General features: G+C 55.5%; 5 protein-coding genes across 5 annotated transcripts; 1 reads left to right on the plus strand and 4 right to left on the minus strand.

The window, feature by feature from the left end:
• On the minus strand, positions 1 to 727 carry K437DRAFT_139475 (uncharacterized protein; the record flags this gene model as incomplete). Its single annotated transcript, XM_013387232.1, has 1 exon — positions 1 to 727. A coding segment is annotated over exon 1 (635 nt), but the record flags the coding sequence as incomplete, so codon positions are not given.
• Positions 728 to 2,036: 1,309 nt separating this feature from the next.
• K437DRAFT_294884 (glycoside hydrolase family 30 protein) lies at positions 2,037 to 3,815 on the minus strand. The gene is made up of 5 exons (XM_013387233.1): positions 3,459 to 3,815; positions 2,876 to 3,200; positions 2,783 to 2,806; positions 2,310 to 2,711; positions 2,037 to 2,240 (listed from the first exon to the last, which is right to left on the minus strand). The coding sequence occupies exons 1-4, from the start codon at positions 3,632 to 3,634 to the stop codon at positions 2,442 to 2,444; spliced, it is 795 nt and encodes a 264-aa protein (XP_013242687.1). The 5' UTR covers positions 3,635 to 3,815; the 3' UTR covers positions 2,037 to 2,240; positions 2,310 to 2,441.
• A 50-nt stretch (positions 3,816 to 3,865) lies between these two features.
• Positions 3,866 to 4,745, minus strand: K437DRAFT_257104 (uncharacterized protein). The gene has a single exon (XM_013387234.1). The coding sequence runs from the start codon at positions 4,736 to 4,738 to the stop codon at positions 4,178 to 4,180; it is 561 nt and encodes a 186-aa protein (XP_013242688.1). The 5' UTR covers positions 4,739 to 4,745; the 3' UTR covers positions 3,866 to 4,177.
• A 751-nt stretch (positions 4,746 to 5,496) lies between these two features.
• K437DRAFT_278640 (putative FRQ1-regulator of phosphatidylinositol-4-OH kinase) lies at positions 5,497 to 6,654 on the plus strand (the record flags this gene model as incomplete). The annotated part of the gene is made up of 5 exons (XM_013387235.1): positions 5,497 to 5,560; positions 5,808 to 5,939; positions 6,062 to 6,232; positions 6,325 to 6,447; positions 6,572 to 6,654. The coding sequence occupies 5 exons, from the start codon at positions 5,497 to 5,499 to the stop codon at positions 6,652 to 6,654; spliced, it is 573 nt and encodes a 190-aa protein (XP_013242689.1).
• A 2,526-nt stretch (positions 6,655 to 9,180) lies between these two features.
• Positions 9,181 to 11,364, minus strand: K437DRAFT_290979 (uncharacterized protein; the record flags this gene model as incomplete). Its single annotated transcript, XM_013387236.1, has 3 exons — positions 9,181 to 10,613; positions 10,698 to 11,075; positions 11,103 to 11,364. 3 exons carry the CDS (start codon positions 11,362 to 11,364, stop codon positions 9,181 to 9,183), a joined length of 2,073 nt encoding a protein of 690 aa, XP_013242690.1.
• Positions 11,365 to 11,727: the final 363 nt, after the last annotated feature.

An 11,727-nucleotide genomic window follows, 5' to 3' on the forward strand; every position in this document is an offset into this window, starting at 1 on the left:
CCTTTGCCGCTGCCATCGCCTTTGCCGCTACCATCGCCTTTGCTGCTGCCATGGCCTTTGCCGCTACCATCGCCTTTGCTGCTGCCATCGCCTTTGCTGCTGCCATCGCCTTTAGCGCTGCCATCGCCTTTACCGCTGCCATCGCCTTTGCTGCTGCCGTCGCCTTTGCCGTTGACGTCCCCGTTGCTGCTGTCACTGCCGTTGCCACTTCCGTTCCCGTTGCCGGGGTTGCTGTTGTTGTTGCAGTGCTTCTTGAGAATCGAATCAAAGATTCCGCTACAGTCCTGGCCACCGCTATCATTCATGTTGCCGCTGCTGTCAGCTCCACCGTTACTGAAAGCCTGGCCAGGCCATATGCCGCTCCAGACAGCGGAATCATCAGGCGCAAGTGCACGCTTGTGGGCAGCGCGCACACCGCGGCGTGGCTTGCCGAGCCCTGCGCCGTTGGAGAAGCGTCGCTTCGCAGCTGCAACTGACGACGGAGCGGACGCCGCTGCTGCACCAGCACCCCACCTGGCACCCTCGCGTGCATGATCAGCTGCTGATGGTGCTGCAGGGCTGCTGCTAGCAAATGTGGTGGCGGGAACGGAAAGGGAGAGGAGGATGATGGGGAGGAGAGTCGCGTTTAGACGCATCTTGGCTGAGTCTATTGGTGGAGGGTTCGGCGGCGAGAAGAAACGACTTGAGTGGTGGTTACGTCACGGGTAGCACATCTCATGAGCACATGAACTCACGCGTTTTCGATCAACCTCCTTGCATAGATATCCTCCGTCGATAGGTTTTTCAGTAGCACGAATCAGAGTGCAATAACCTTGAGATATCTGACAGGGTCAGAAGCTGGGGCTCGTTCAACGAGCCGCGATCGCGCTTGCTGATGGACGAAGGCGACAGAGAGAAAGGGCGTGTTGACCTCTCTCTTCCGCCTGTCCCGGCTGCGGGGAAGGAGGGGGAGCGTCGATGGATGTGAAAACGAACGTGGGGTCGAGGTTGGTTTGAGGAGAACCAGGAAAGCCAGAAGAAGAGGACACCGCTGCCCTTTTTTGTCGGGTCCTTGGTGTTGGTTGTCTTGGGCGGCTAGTCGATGAGGGCTGGACGAGGCTGTGGTCAGGGTCCTGAGAGATGCGCTGGGGAGGATGCTAGGGGGCTAGGGGGAGCGGGAGAGGGTTGCGTGAGGAGCAGGAGGTGAGATGGAGGACGAAATGAAGCGAGGTATGGACTTGAAGATTCCTATAGTCATCATATGAACTCTCATCCATGCGACAAAAAAGAGGTCATGGGACAAGCACAGTCTGGTCGCGAAGTTGAGAAGGCAGATGCCGTGCGGTGTGGGTCTGCTCGGGTCGGGCTGGCAAACAGTAGCCAGGTAGACTGCCCCACCCCTGTTCCGCAGATCTTCATGACCATCAACTTATCCGATTGGCTGTGCGTCGCGATAGGGGCACCACCCCCCTCTTGCCCTGTGGCGATCGTCACTCGACAGGGGGAGGGCGACGCGCTGGAACGAGAGGCGATGCAATGAGACTAGCACATCGGGGAAACGATGCTGAACAGGCGTCTGGCCAGTGTGCTGGTGCTGAGAGCACACACATTGTCTTGCAGGTGCAACGTCTCGCCAGAAGTTCCTGAAGGAAAGAAATCGAATCGGACTGAATCCAATCGCATGCGGGCTCGAAATGTGAGCACTCATTCGCCGCGACAAGCGGCGGGCGGCGCTCGCTCGCAGCCATGCAGCAGAAGAGTGATGCGCACTTGGACAGGGGATCGCGTGAATAGTCCTTGCAGACACTGGCACGGTGCCTTGCACTGCCCGGCACCGCGTGGTGCTGGAAACACTCGCATGCGCCACACCGAGCTCCACATTGGAAACATATCAAGTGCGCTAGTGCCTGCCTCAATGAAGGGCCGCAGTAAAGAGCCGTTACACGTCCTGCAACATGTGCTAAATTGTATGTAAAAGGACGGAAACCTAAAGCCTGCCCCCCTCATACTTTGTTAGACCTTGTTAACCATGTGTAGAATATACTACAGCCCCCACCGCTAGAGACAGAAAAGTTTTAAAATAGCATAGTTACAAGATGGAAACGTGCAACAACGAATGGACTTCAACCACTTAGCCAGAAGGCCGCAGAAGCCATTCAGCTCCTTCAAAGGTGACTCTTCTCCTGTGGCCACGTGCCCTTCTTTCGTCTCGTGCGTTTTTCGCGCCATTTTGATTGACCATGGCAGTGCAAAGACGGATGCTAAGCATTGTCGATGAGGGTACATATGCTCAGTGTATGTGCAACAGGCACTTGACTGCACACGCTCACCGTGGGCGGTCGTACAATACGTAGCACACCGCCTATCAGTCAGCTCGCACGTACAGACATCGACTGGCACATAACAAGAACGTAGTGTGCAAGCGGCTCACCGGCAGTGGAATTGATGCGCATCTTGACGACCTACATCTCCATGTCGCGCAGCCCCGTGGCGAGGGAGCCATGCGCGATCGTCGCAAAGGTTGAAGTGAGCATGTACGACCCGTCGGCATGCACCAGCACCGACGCTAGGCAGTTGTGTAGGCGTTGGGCAGCGTCAGGCCCGTGAACTGGTTCTCGTCCGCACGCAGCGTCGCGTTCCAGGATCACGTTCTGCATTCGGTAGTTGATCGTGCTCGTGATCAGCACCTGACCGCGCGTCTTGGGCCACGGCTCGTGGAAGTACTGCATGAACTGCGCACGGGAGGAGTTACTTTCTGCCTCAGCCCATCCGCTCTATCTGTCTGACCCGACTCCAGACTCACCCTCGTGCACTCGGTAAAGCGAATCTAGGCGCCCGGGTAGGCCCGGTTGAACGGCTGCTGGCCGCGCAGGTTGCCCGCATAGCAGTATCATACGACAATGGCGAACGACTGGCTGTGATTGAGGAAGTCAATCGCGTAGATCTTCGAGCCCCACTTGTGGACCAGCACGAGCAGACCTGTATCGTGTAAGTCGTTCTGGTCGAACTGTGGTCGCACCAGATCGCCAATGTCCGCCTCAACCTCAGCGTTGATCATCGTGCCGGCGCACTTGGCCGGCCCGTAGTTCGGCTCCTCCTGGGTCGACAGCTGGTACGCTCTGATGCCCACCTTGCACAGCGCTATCAGCGTTTTCGCCAGGTACTTTGCATACACGGCGTAGTACACGGGCTTGACCATGCCGCCGTGCAGCGACGTCGGGCTATCGTCCGTTTGGGGTTTCATCCACGCTGGCTAGCTCCGCGACGCAAAGAAGTTCTTGACTCTTCTTTGCGACACCTTGCCGATGTCCTGCAGTATCTGCCACGCTTAGGGCGCCTTCTCGATGCTGAGTTTCGACAGGTCTGGTTCCGGCGAGCCGTCGTAGGTGTCATCGCAGGTTTATTCGCCCTCGGAGATATCCGTGCTTGACGGCAGCCTGCGCGTCAGGGTGTAGCTCGCACGGCCTTTTGCAATGTACTCCTTCGACGGGTCGAACAGCATGACCAGAACCTCAAAGTACGTGCTCGCGTTCTTGGAGCGAGGCTCTTGCAGCACGATCGACGTCGGATCCGCGTTGGCCATACCCCAGCCTTCAATTTTTTGCCAACACTGGTTGCTTGCTCCCAGGTATAAGAACGTTAGTGCTCTTCTCATTTTAAGTGCCACATTGCCGAGCTGATCGGAAGCTCATCAGGGGCGACATTGGAAGCCGGTGCGTCCGAAGGCCTGTCGGAGGAACTCTGAAAGGTCAGACTGGCGCTATCATCGTGGGTCGTGACGACTGCCACCCATGATTCCTTGTCATATCTCGAAGACCAGACCGCTTCAATCCTGGTCGACGTATGGAGCTCAGTGAGAGTAAAGAGCGTGAAATCAGCAAAAAGAAAAGATTGCATTTTCAGCAGCTTGCGAGGGAATAGTGGGGAATCAAAAAAGCGAGGTGCCTTTACGGGTGGTTGCAGACGTGACACCAGTATCGTATTTGTACGAAATATGACATCCTTAGGTCACAGCGGTGGCAACCAGTACATGACAGCCCACAGGCAAACGCAGCATGTCAGAATCCAGAAGAGTGTGGTTTCTTTGGAAACGGAGACTGAGAACGACGCTTGGCACAGACAGCTAGAACCGGCAACTGAAGAGACAGAAAGAGGGGGGCGGGTTCGCCGGGAACTGAGATGAGCTGCGACGAATGAGCTATATATATAGCACTGAAACTAGCTTTGTGTTCCCACGAGTAGCACCGGCAGAGAGTTCCGAGACGAACCAAACAAAGTATTGCAGAGGGGATTTCGGTTGACTGCACTTTAACAGCGGAAAAGTGCTAATTGGCTGAAGAGTGTTTGTGACTTTTGGACCGTCCGTGACACCAATGAACGCGTTCGAACCATCTCTTGTGAACCCTCTTCTTGCCTGTTCGAGCAAAAATGCGCCACGGTGAGGAGTCATCAGCGCCCTGCAGGGAATACCACATATACACCGTGAGAAGTAAAGCAGTTGACGGTGGCCATCGTTCGGTATACCCATAAAACTTTTCAACGAAGTAATGTTATTGGCCCTCCAGAATGGCGGGAAATAGCTTGGCAGGCGACGAAAGTATTCCCATCTCTCTGCCGCGGGTTCATGTACCGAGCAGCCATCAAGATATATAAAAAACGGCGAACGAGGGGTGCTCACCATAAAGTTTGAGCCCACCAGGTGGGTGTCCAAAAGCAGGCACTCGTAGGGCAATCTGTCCTCAAAGATTCGAGGGCGCATCTGTACGAAGAAGCGGGTTAGAATGGGGAGAGGACAGAGAAGAGATAGTGTGATGGTTGTAAATCATGTCACCGTGTCACCGTGTCCCTGCGCGTCACTGTCACCACTCACCAGCATGCCGTGCTTGGGCCACCCCATGGAAAGGATGGGTTAGACGCCGCCACAAAATATGAGTCTCAACTATTTCACGGATGGCCGCTGTCGATGCACCCGTATGTGAGACCAGCATCTGGTCTCCTCCCCCGTTAGTCTCATTATTGCACAGCCCCCCGAGCATCTTGGCATGCACAGCTCCTGCTGTAGTCCATCAAGTCTACATCACAACTCTTTCCTGGCACACGCGCTGTCGTGATCTTGCTCACCACCACGAGCACCAGCCTTGGCCAGCACACGCATCCATCATTCACCAGCTCCATCAGCATCAGCATAAGGGTGGATGCAATCACCAGTTGTTGAACAAATTGTAGCTCAGTAAAACGAACGTCAAACTCCGTTCGCCCCCGAAGCACCATCAGTTCGTCGGCTCGTTACTCGACCCGATCTCGTGAGCGCGTAGTCAGCTGTCGATTCAAGACTCTCCACCATCACTTCGACCAAGATCATCAACGCTACCCAAAACACCTCGCAAAGTCCCTACAGGCGTCGAGCATCTGTATCGCAGAGCATCGGGTATCCATCGAGGCTGAACCCAAAGCCACACGAACCAGACACTGGAAAGCGAGAACGAGCATCGCGACATTCGCTAGCTGTTCGTCAAAATGGGAAAGGGACAGTCAAAGCTATCGCCAGAACAGCTGTCGGATCTGCAGAAGAACACGTATTGTAAGTTTTAGCACGCTGCTCCCTCTTGTCACATCGCCAGCCTCGGCGCTGCCGTCAAATTCTGCATTCACCCAGCGCCTTGAGTCTTGCGGGCGTCCATCTTTGGCACACTAAGAATCACAAGTATACACGTCAGGGTTGCGCAGGCGTTCCTCGCTCTTGCTTTTTGCGCATCGACTGATCTTGCCTGCCTCTTGTTCTTCATTCGCATTTCCCAATGTACTTGCTCCTCGCCGTTCTTATGCAGTCGACCGAAAGGAGCTACAGCAATGGTACAAAGGCTTCTTGAAGGATTGCCCGTCGGGTGTGCTGGACAAGGCAGAGTTCTGCCGGATCTACAAGCAGTTCTTCCCTTTTGGTGACTCAGAGCAGTTCGCGCGTGAGTGCATTTCTTGTTCGCCCACCCTGAATGCTGCTCCCTTGAATTCCGGAGCGGAAGTGAAGAGACATCGTACTGACTGACGCGCTACTACGGTCCTGTATGCGTTCTGGTATGCACAGAATACGTGTTCAATGTGTTCGACGAGAACAAGAACGGGACAATCGACTTTAAAGAGTTCATATGCGCACTCAGCGTCACTAGCCGAGGGCGTCTGGACGAGAAGCTGCGCTGGGCGTTTCAGCTGTACGATATCGACGGAGATGGAAATATCACGTACGATGAGATGCTCAGTAAGTGCATAAGGATATTCCCGGAGGGCCTCGCCAACTGATCGTGAACCCATTTGTCATATCTTTGAATTTTTCGCGTCGCCTCACCTCAGCGATTGTACGGAGTATCTATAAGATGACAGGGCAGATGGTTAAGCTTCCTGCCGACGAAGACACGCCCGAGAAGCGTGTCGACAAGATTTTCCGCATGATGGACCGAGATAAGAACGCGCAACGTGAGTCTTCTTGGAGTCCTTTCATTTATCTATGTGGCTGTCTCTTTGCGAGGTAACCTGCGAGACACTGATCGTATCTACTCTTTTCTCCTTTCTTGTCGTTCACCTACCTCAAAATCTGCAGTGTCCTTTGAAGAATTCCAAGAAGGCTCAAAGCAAGACCCAACGATCGTCCAAGCGCTCAGCCTGTACGACGGACTTGTGTAGGAATCTCGACCCGTCCTTGGCCGCTTGCTGGTTGCGGTAACGATGATGAATGTGCGCATTTCCACGAAATCACAAATGTCCCTGGCGCAAGTTGGCGTGCGTGATGCATCTTATTTACGTTTTGGGACTCAGCCATCGATATCTGGTTTTCGCTTTTCACGCAGCCGACCGAGGCCTTCCCCCTCGCCAGTCCCTACCAGTCCTATCGCCTCGCCCTGTGTCACCCAAGACTTTTTGCAATGCCCTCTTCATCCGTTTTCACCGTCTTCCGCCTCACTGCTTATCCTGAAGATCTGGGATCGGACGAGCGTGAAGCTGAGAAGGCAGCACCGTAATGCGTCACGTCGGGCTCACGCTCTCAGCCTCACAGGTTCGCAACATATCCATAAAGTTGTCATTGTCCGATGAGCAATGAGCGAAGAATTTGTTGGGATGGGTACACGTTATACAGTGGAATCTTGAATGTTGGAACAGAAAACGGGCGACGGCCATCAATAGATTGTGCATCATGTAGTGAAGATCATGGACAGTCGTTTCGGTGTTCATTGGAAGCAAAGAAAAGTCGAGCCGAGAGACCACCACGAAGACACATTGAGAAAAGCGAAGCCAAAGAATGCGCTTAGGAAGTCACATGTAAGCAGAATTGGAACCGCTGATAGGTACAGGTCGGCATTGTTGACTAAATATACGCAAGAAGCGGCTGGAAAGATGTTTATGTAGGGCGCATTCAGAGAGAGTACACTTTCGTTGATGAAAGATCCAAATTCTTGATGTGTAAGCATGAGGGTTGAGACGGTGAGAGACCAATACTCAAGATGTTGATGGGAGTGGATCTAACGAGAAGGGATTCGCACCTTGGAATCTGGATGAAAAGCGCGGTTGCGTAGTTGCACCGTGCGAGGCGCCGCTTATATGGATGGCTAAGCTAACGTGTTGGGGTGCTCTGGGCCCTCGGGCCGTTGGAAGAATAGGAGTTAGAGGCGGCATTGGCGCCAACACTTCCATTTTTCGGCTACTCTTACGACAACCTACTGGGAAGATATTCGTGAGACTCATGCGACGCATCAGCCCGGGCTCAGGCGGCGTGTTGCCCCCAGATTCAGTCTAGCGTGGCGTTGGAGGCGTCTGCGTAGACGAGCATGTAGCTTGGGATGGTGGCATTGGCGTTGTCGACATTAACAACATTGCGGAGCTACCATGGCGATTGCTCGCATCGACTAACGTGGCATGCAGGTTCAAGGATGAGACTGGCGCGGAGATGCCCGGCGTCATGGCGGGTGTAGCCATGCGCGAGCTGTGACGGCTGTTCAGCGCGATCGTAGCAAGCGCGTTGGTAGTCAATTTGATGATGGGTGCCGAGACATCCGAGGGCACAAGGAATTGGCGCAACTCGCCATCCATGCCAGGGAGCACGTCGCTCCATCCTTCACCTTCTTCTTCCTCGATGGCAGTGTTAAGTGTGGTCTTGCGGCGCGAGGAAGCCTTCAGGACCTTGAGGCGCCCATCGAGCCGTTGGAGACGGAGATGCGCGAAATGACGTCCCACTGGTTCTAAACTGCGTGTCATCCGCGTGCAGGAGTCAACCTCAATGGCCGACACCGTTAACCACTTCCTACCTCTCCCTTCGTTAGGCTCAGAGACGATTGCAATCTTTGTCACGGATCACTGTCCTCCTTCACGGCGCTTAAGTGGGTCGCCCGGGCATTCAACAAGAGAGACGTCGACATCGTCTAGGGATGCTGCTGCATTTACAACTATGCATAAAAGAAGATCACTCCATTGATCGCTGCGGAGGTCGACACCATCTACGGTGGATTCCACCCAGGAAGAGTTGCGACGCAGAAAGTTTGGAGTGAGCCGCATTTCATTGCTGTCCCTGCAGCTCGTTCGGCAGAAACTGACGTAGCTTTGCGATCGCGCAGCTCTTCGGTGGCAGTAACGGCTACTGGAACGCCTCCCTACTGCTTGCGCTGGGTATGCAGACGCACATGCTCTCAGAAGACATCTATTCCACGTTGCGCGCCATCTCCGGAGCTCACATTTGCTACATGCCAGAACTGTGTTTGTTTGAGATGGCACAAGGCTGGACCCAAGTGCTAGTGCGGCATGCTTGGCCGAGGTTGCAGTTAAATGCGCAAGGGACCAGGCTACGTGGTGGTGCGGGCCTCGTCTTCCTGCTCATCTTTAGGGAAGTGTTATTCCACTTTCTTTCCCAGCTCACTGTGTGAGCCCATCTCATTATAGAATGTCACCATGAGGCATTTTGTATCACTTCATAATTCTGCGCAACACTCTCAATATAGGCATCGCCTGGTGTAAAAGTTCCAAACGGTGCTTGCACTTCGATTCAGCCCCATGAAGTGCCTTAGATGGCGTGATCATGTTTGAGCAGCGCCGAATTGCATGTCCCACGCTCATCAACTCGGACGTCCTCCTCTGTGAACTGTGTATCTTTAGTGCCATCTAGTCTCTATATAGATGAAAATATATTACTTCAAGTCCATCTGCATAAGAAAGTATATTTCATCAAAGACCTTGAATGAGCCCTTGGTGTCTCTCGGCAACTGTGGCGTCTCGGACGCCGCCGGGGATATCCAGGCCGCCGATGAATACGTCACCTGCGCCTGCGACGCGGAGCTCCTTGCGCAGTTCTGCGAAGCCAACCTCGAGGCGAGTGGCGTCGAGCGTCATGCGCAGTTGCAACCGGCGCCCGCGACGAAGCATGTCCTCCTGGCGCTGCTTGCCGTCGGCATCTCGGTGGTAGTACGCATGCATGAACGGATGCACGAGCGGCGCGTGCGGGAGCACCTTGGTCGTGAGCCACGCGAGACGGTCGTTGCCGGCTCCTTGCGCTGTCAGCCCGTCCTGCTGCCCTGCGCCGACTTGCTGCTCCACCTCGCGCGCGTCGCCTGCGTCTACATCTACGTCGGCGTTGGCGCTAGCGTTGTTCTCCGGGGTCATGCGGCCGTACGGCTGGGGCTTCTCATTCACCTTAACAGATGCAGCCGTGGCAGCAGCCAGCGGGTCGTCCCACTTCTGGATCGCATCGATGGGGAGCAAATCGACGTTGACGTCCTTGGTGACGACGCGGCCGGGCTGGCTGTAGGCGTGCTTGCGCTTGCCGCCAAGATGGTCGAACTCGTGCGCTTCGAGGACCATGCGCAGGTACTCGCAGATCGGCCCGCTGATCCACCTGCGCGGGCGCCAGCCGGCCCACCAGCCGAGGTGGCCTCCCAGCATGGTGGTCGCAAGGACAATGTTGGGGTTCCCCGCGCCAACCAAGCGGATAGAGACGCCCTCGGTTGGCGGGTCGACGCCGCGCATGCCCATGATGGTGCGCACGCTCTGCGTCAGCTCGTACGGCACGATGGGGTCATCGATCGCATTGAATGCGAGCAGCGGGCGCTGCACGTTAGTCATCGTCGGCAGCGCCGAGCCGCCGTGGTAGTAGTCATCGGCCGTGTCGAACGGGAACTCGCCATATGGCTTGCGGTGCCCACCAAGGAAGCGCGTGCCGGTGTCGTCAAAGTACTTGAGCGTGTTGGGTAGCACGTTCCTCTCACGCAGGCAGACCTCCGCGGGCGGAGGATGGTATAGTGCGGAGATGAGCTTTTCGGCGTCCTTGTCAAGCGTGATGACATCCACATGCCGGCCAACCATACGGGCCAGGTTGCCGGCCATAGTCCTGCTGTACACAGCCCGGTTGATGCCGGGTTTTTCCAGCACCATGCTTCCGCGGGAGAGGTCAAAGGGGGTGCCGAGGACCATGCCGGCGCGCAGAGGCGTTGCGTCGCCCTCTTCTCCGAGATACTTGGAGAGGACGTTGGCGCCAAGCGAAAAGCCGATGCCAGCCAACGGCGCGTTGGGGAAAGCGGAGGTGATGAAGAGCAGTGCACAGCGCAGATCCGATGTCTTGGAAGCCGAGTACAGCTGTGGCGATGTGACGGGCGTGTGTGCGCCTGCGAGGGCAATGGAATGGGAACTCGTCTCAGCCTCTTGTACTTGCGAAGTCACCCACAGAGCCTTGACACACGATAACTCACAAGCTCTGAAATTGACGACGATCGCGCGATATCCCGGTCCGCCTTCGCGTTTGGGCTTGGTGAGCGGCTTGATGATGTTACGCACGTACGTCTCGCCGCTGCCGCCTGTGAGGCCGTGGAGTATGACAAGCGTCTCGGTGTTACCAGTTGGGTCGTCTTGCGCCAGCTCGGGCGGACTGATGTCGAGTGAGAGTGTCCCGCCATCCGGGACGAGCAACACACGGCGTTTGTATCTCACCTTCTCTTGCAGCACCGTATTGGCGCGCGCAGAGTAAATCGTCTGCAGGTGGCCCGAGGCGAGCCAAGGTGTCGGGCGAAAGTGAGAGGTCGAATGGAGGGATGGGCAGTGCTCGTGCAGCAGGTATCGCAGGGACGGCACTGCTGGTTCGACTTGTGCATATTTACCATCCCCGTCCCCATGTACCCTTCCATCTTCATATGTATGACTACTGCCATTAGCCTTGACGCTCCCGTTTGCATCTGCCGGACGGTATCCATTGCCGTTGGGCTTGCTGCGAATGTCCGTGCTTTCCCCGCCTTCGGCCTCATTTTCGATGGGAGTTTCCGCCTCTGGAAGGGCTGGCGAGAAGTGCAATGTGACGCCCGTCCATGACGGCGGGCTCAGACGCAGTGGGATGAGCAGCATGTGGGCCAGGAATCGGAGCATTGTGGGAAAGACGGAGCGGGTGGAAAGCAGGCGGCCCATGGTTTCTAGAGAATGCGGAAGCATAGATATGGTCGAGTGGGAATTCCTTCTTCTCCTTGCAGCGTTCTTTTGCGCCGTATGAACTACCGTATGAGGGTGCAATCCCTTCTAGTCGCCTCGGTGGCGGCTATATAAGGCCAGGGTCGGCGCTTCAAGATCTAGAAGAAAGGTTCACGGGCACGCTGGCGCGCAGGGTGAAAGACTTGTCAGTGCAGCACTGCCTCTTTTCTATCTTGCGTTTCCAAGCTTCGTTGCATTCCAATCCCATCAGCCGTCGAGAAGAGCACGGCAAGAGACCATTCTGGCAGTGCAATTTACTGCTGC

This window comes from Tilletiaria anomala, assembly GCF_000711695.1.
Source record: "Tilletiaria anomala UBC 951 chromosome Unknown K437scaffold_53, whole genome shotgun sequence".
Taxonomy (NCBI): domain Eukaryota; kingdom Fungi; phylum Basidiomycota; class Exobasidiomycetes; order Georgefischeriales; family Tilletiariaceae; genus Tilletiaria; species Tilletiaria anomala.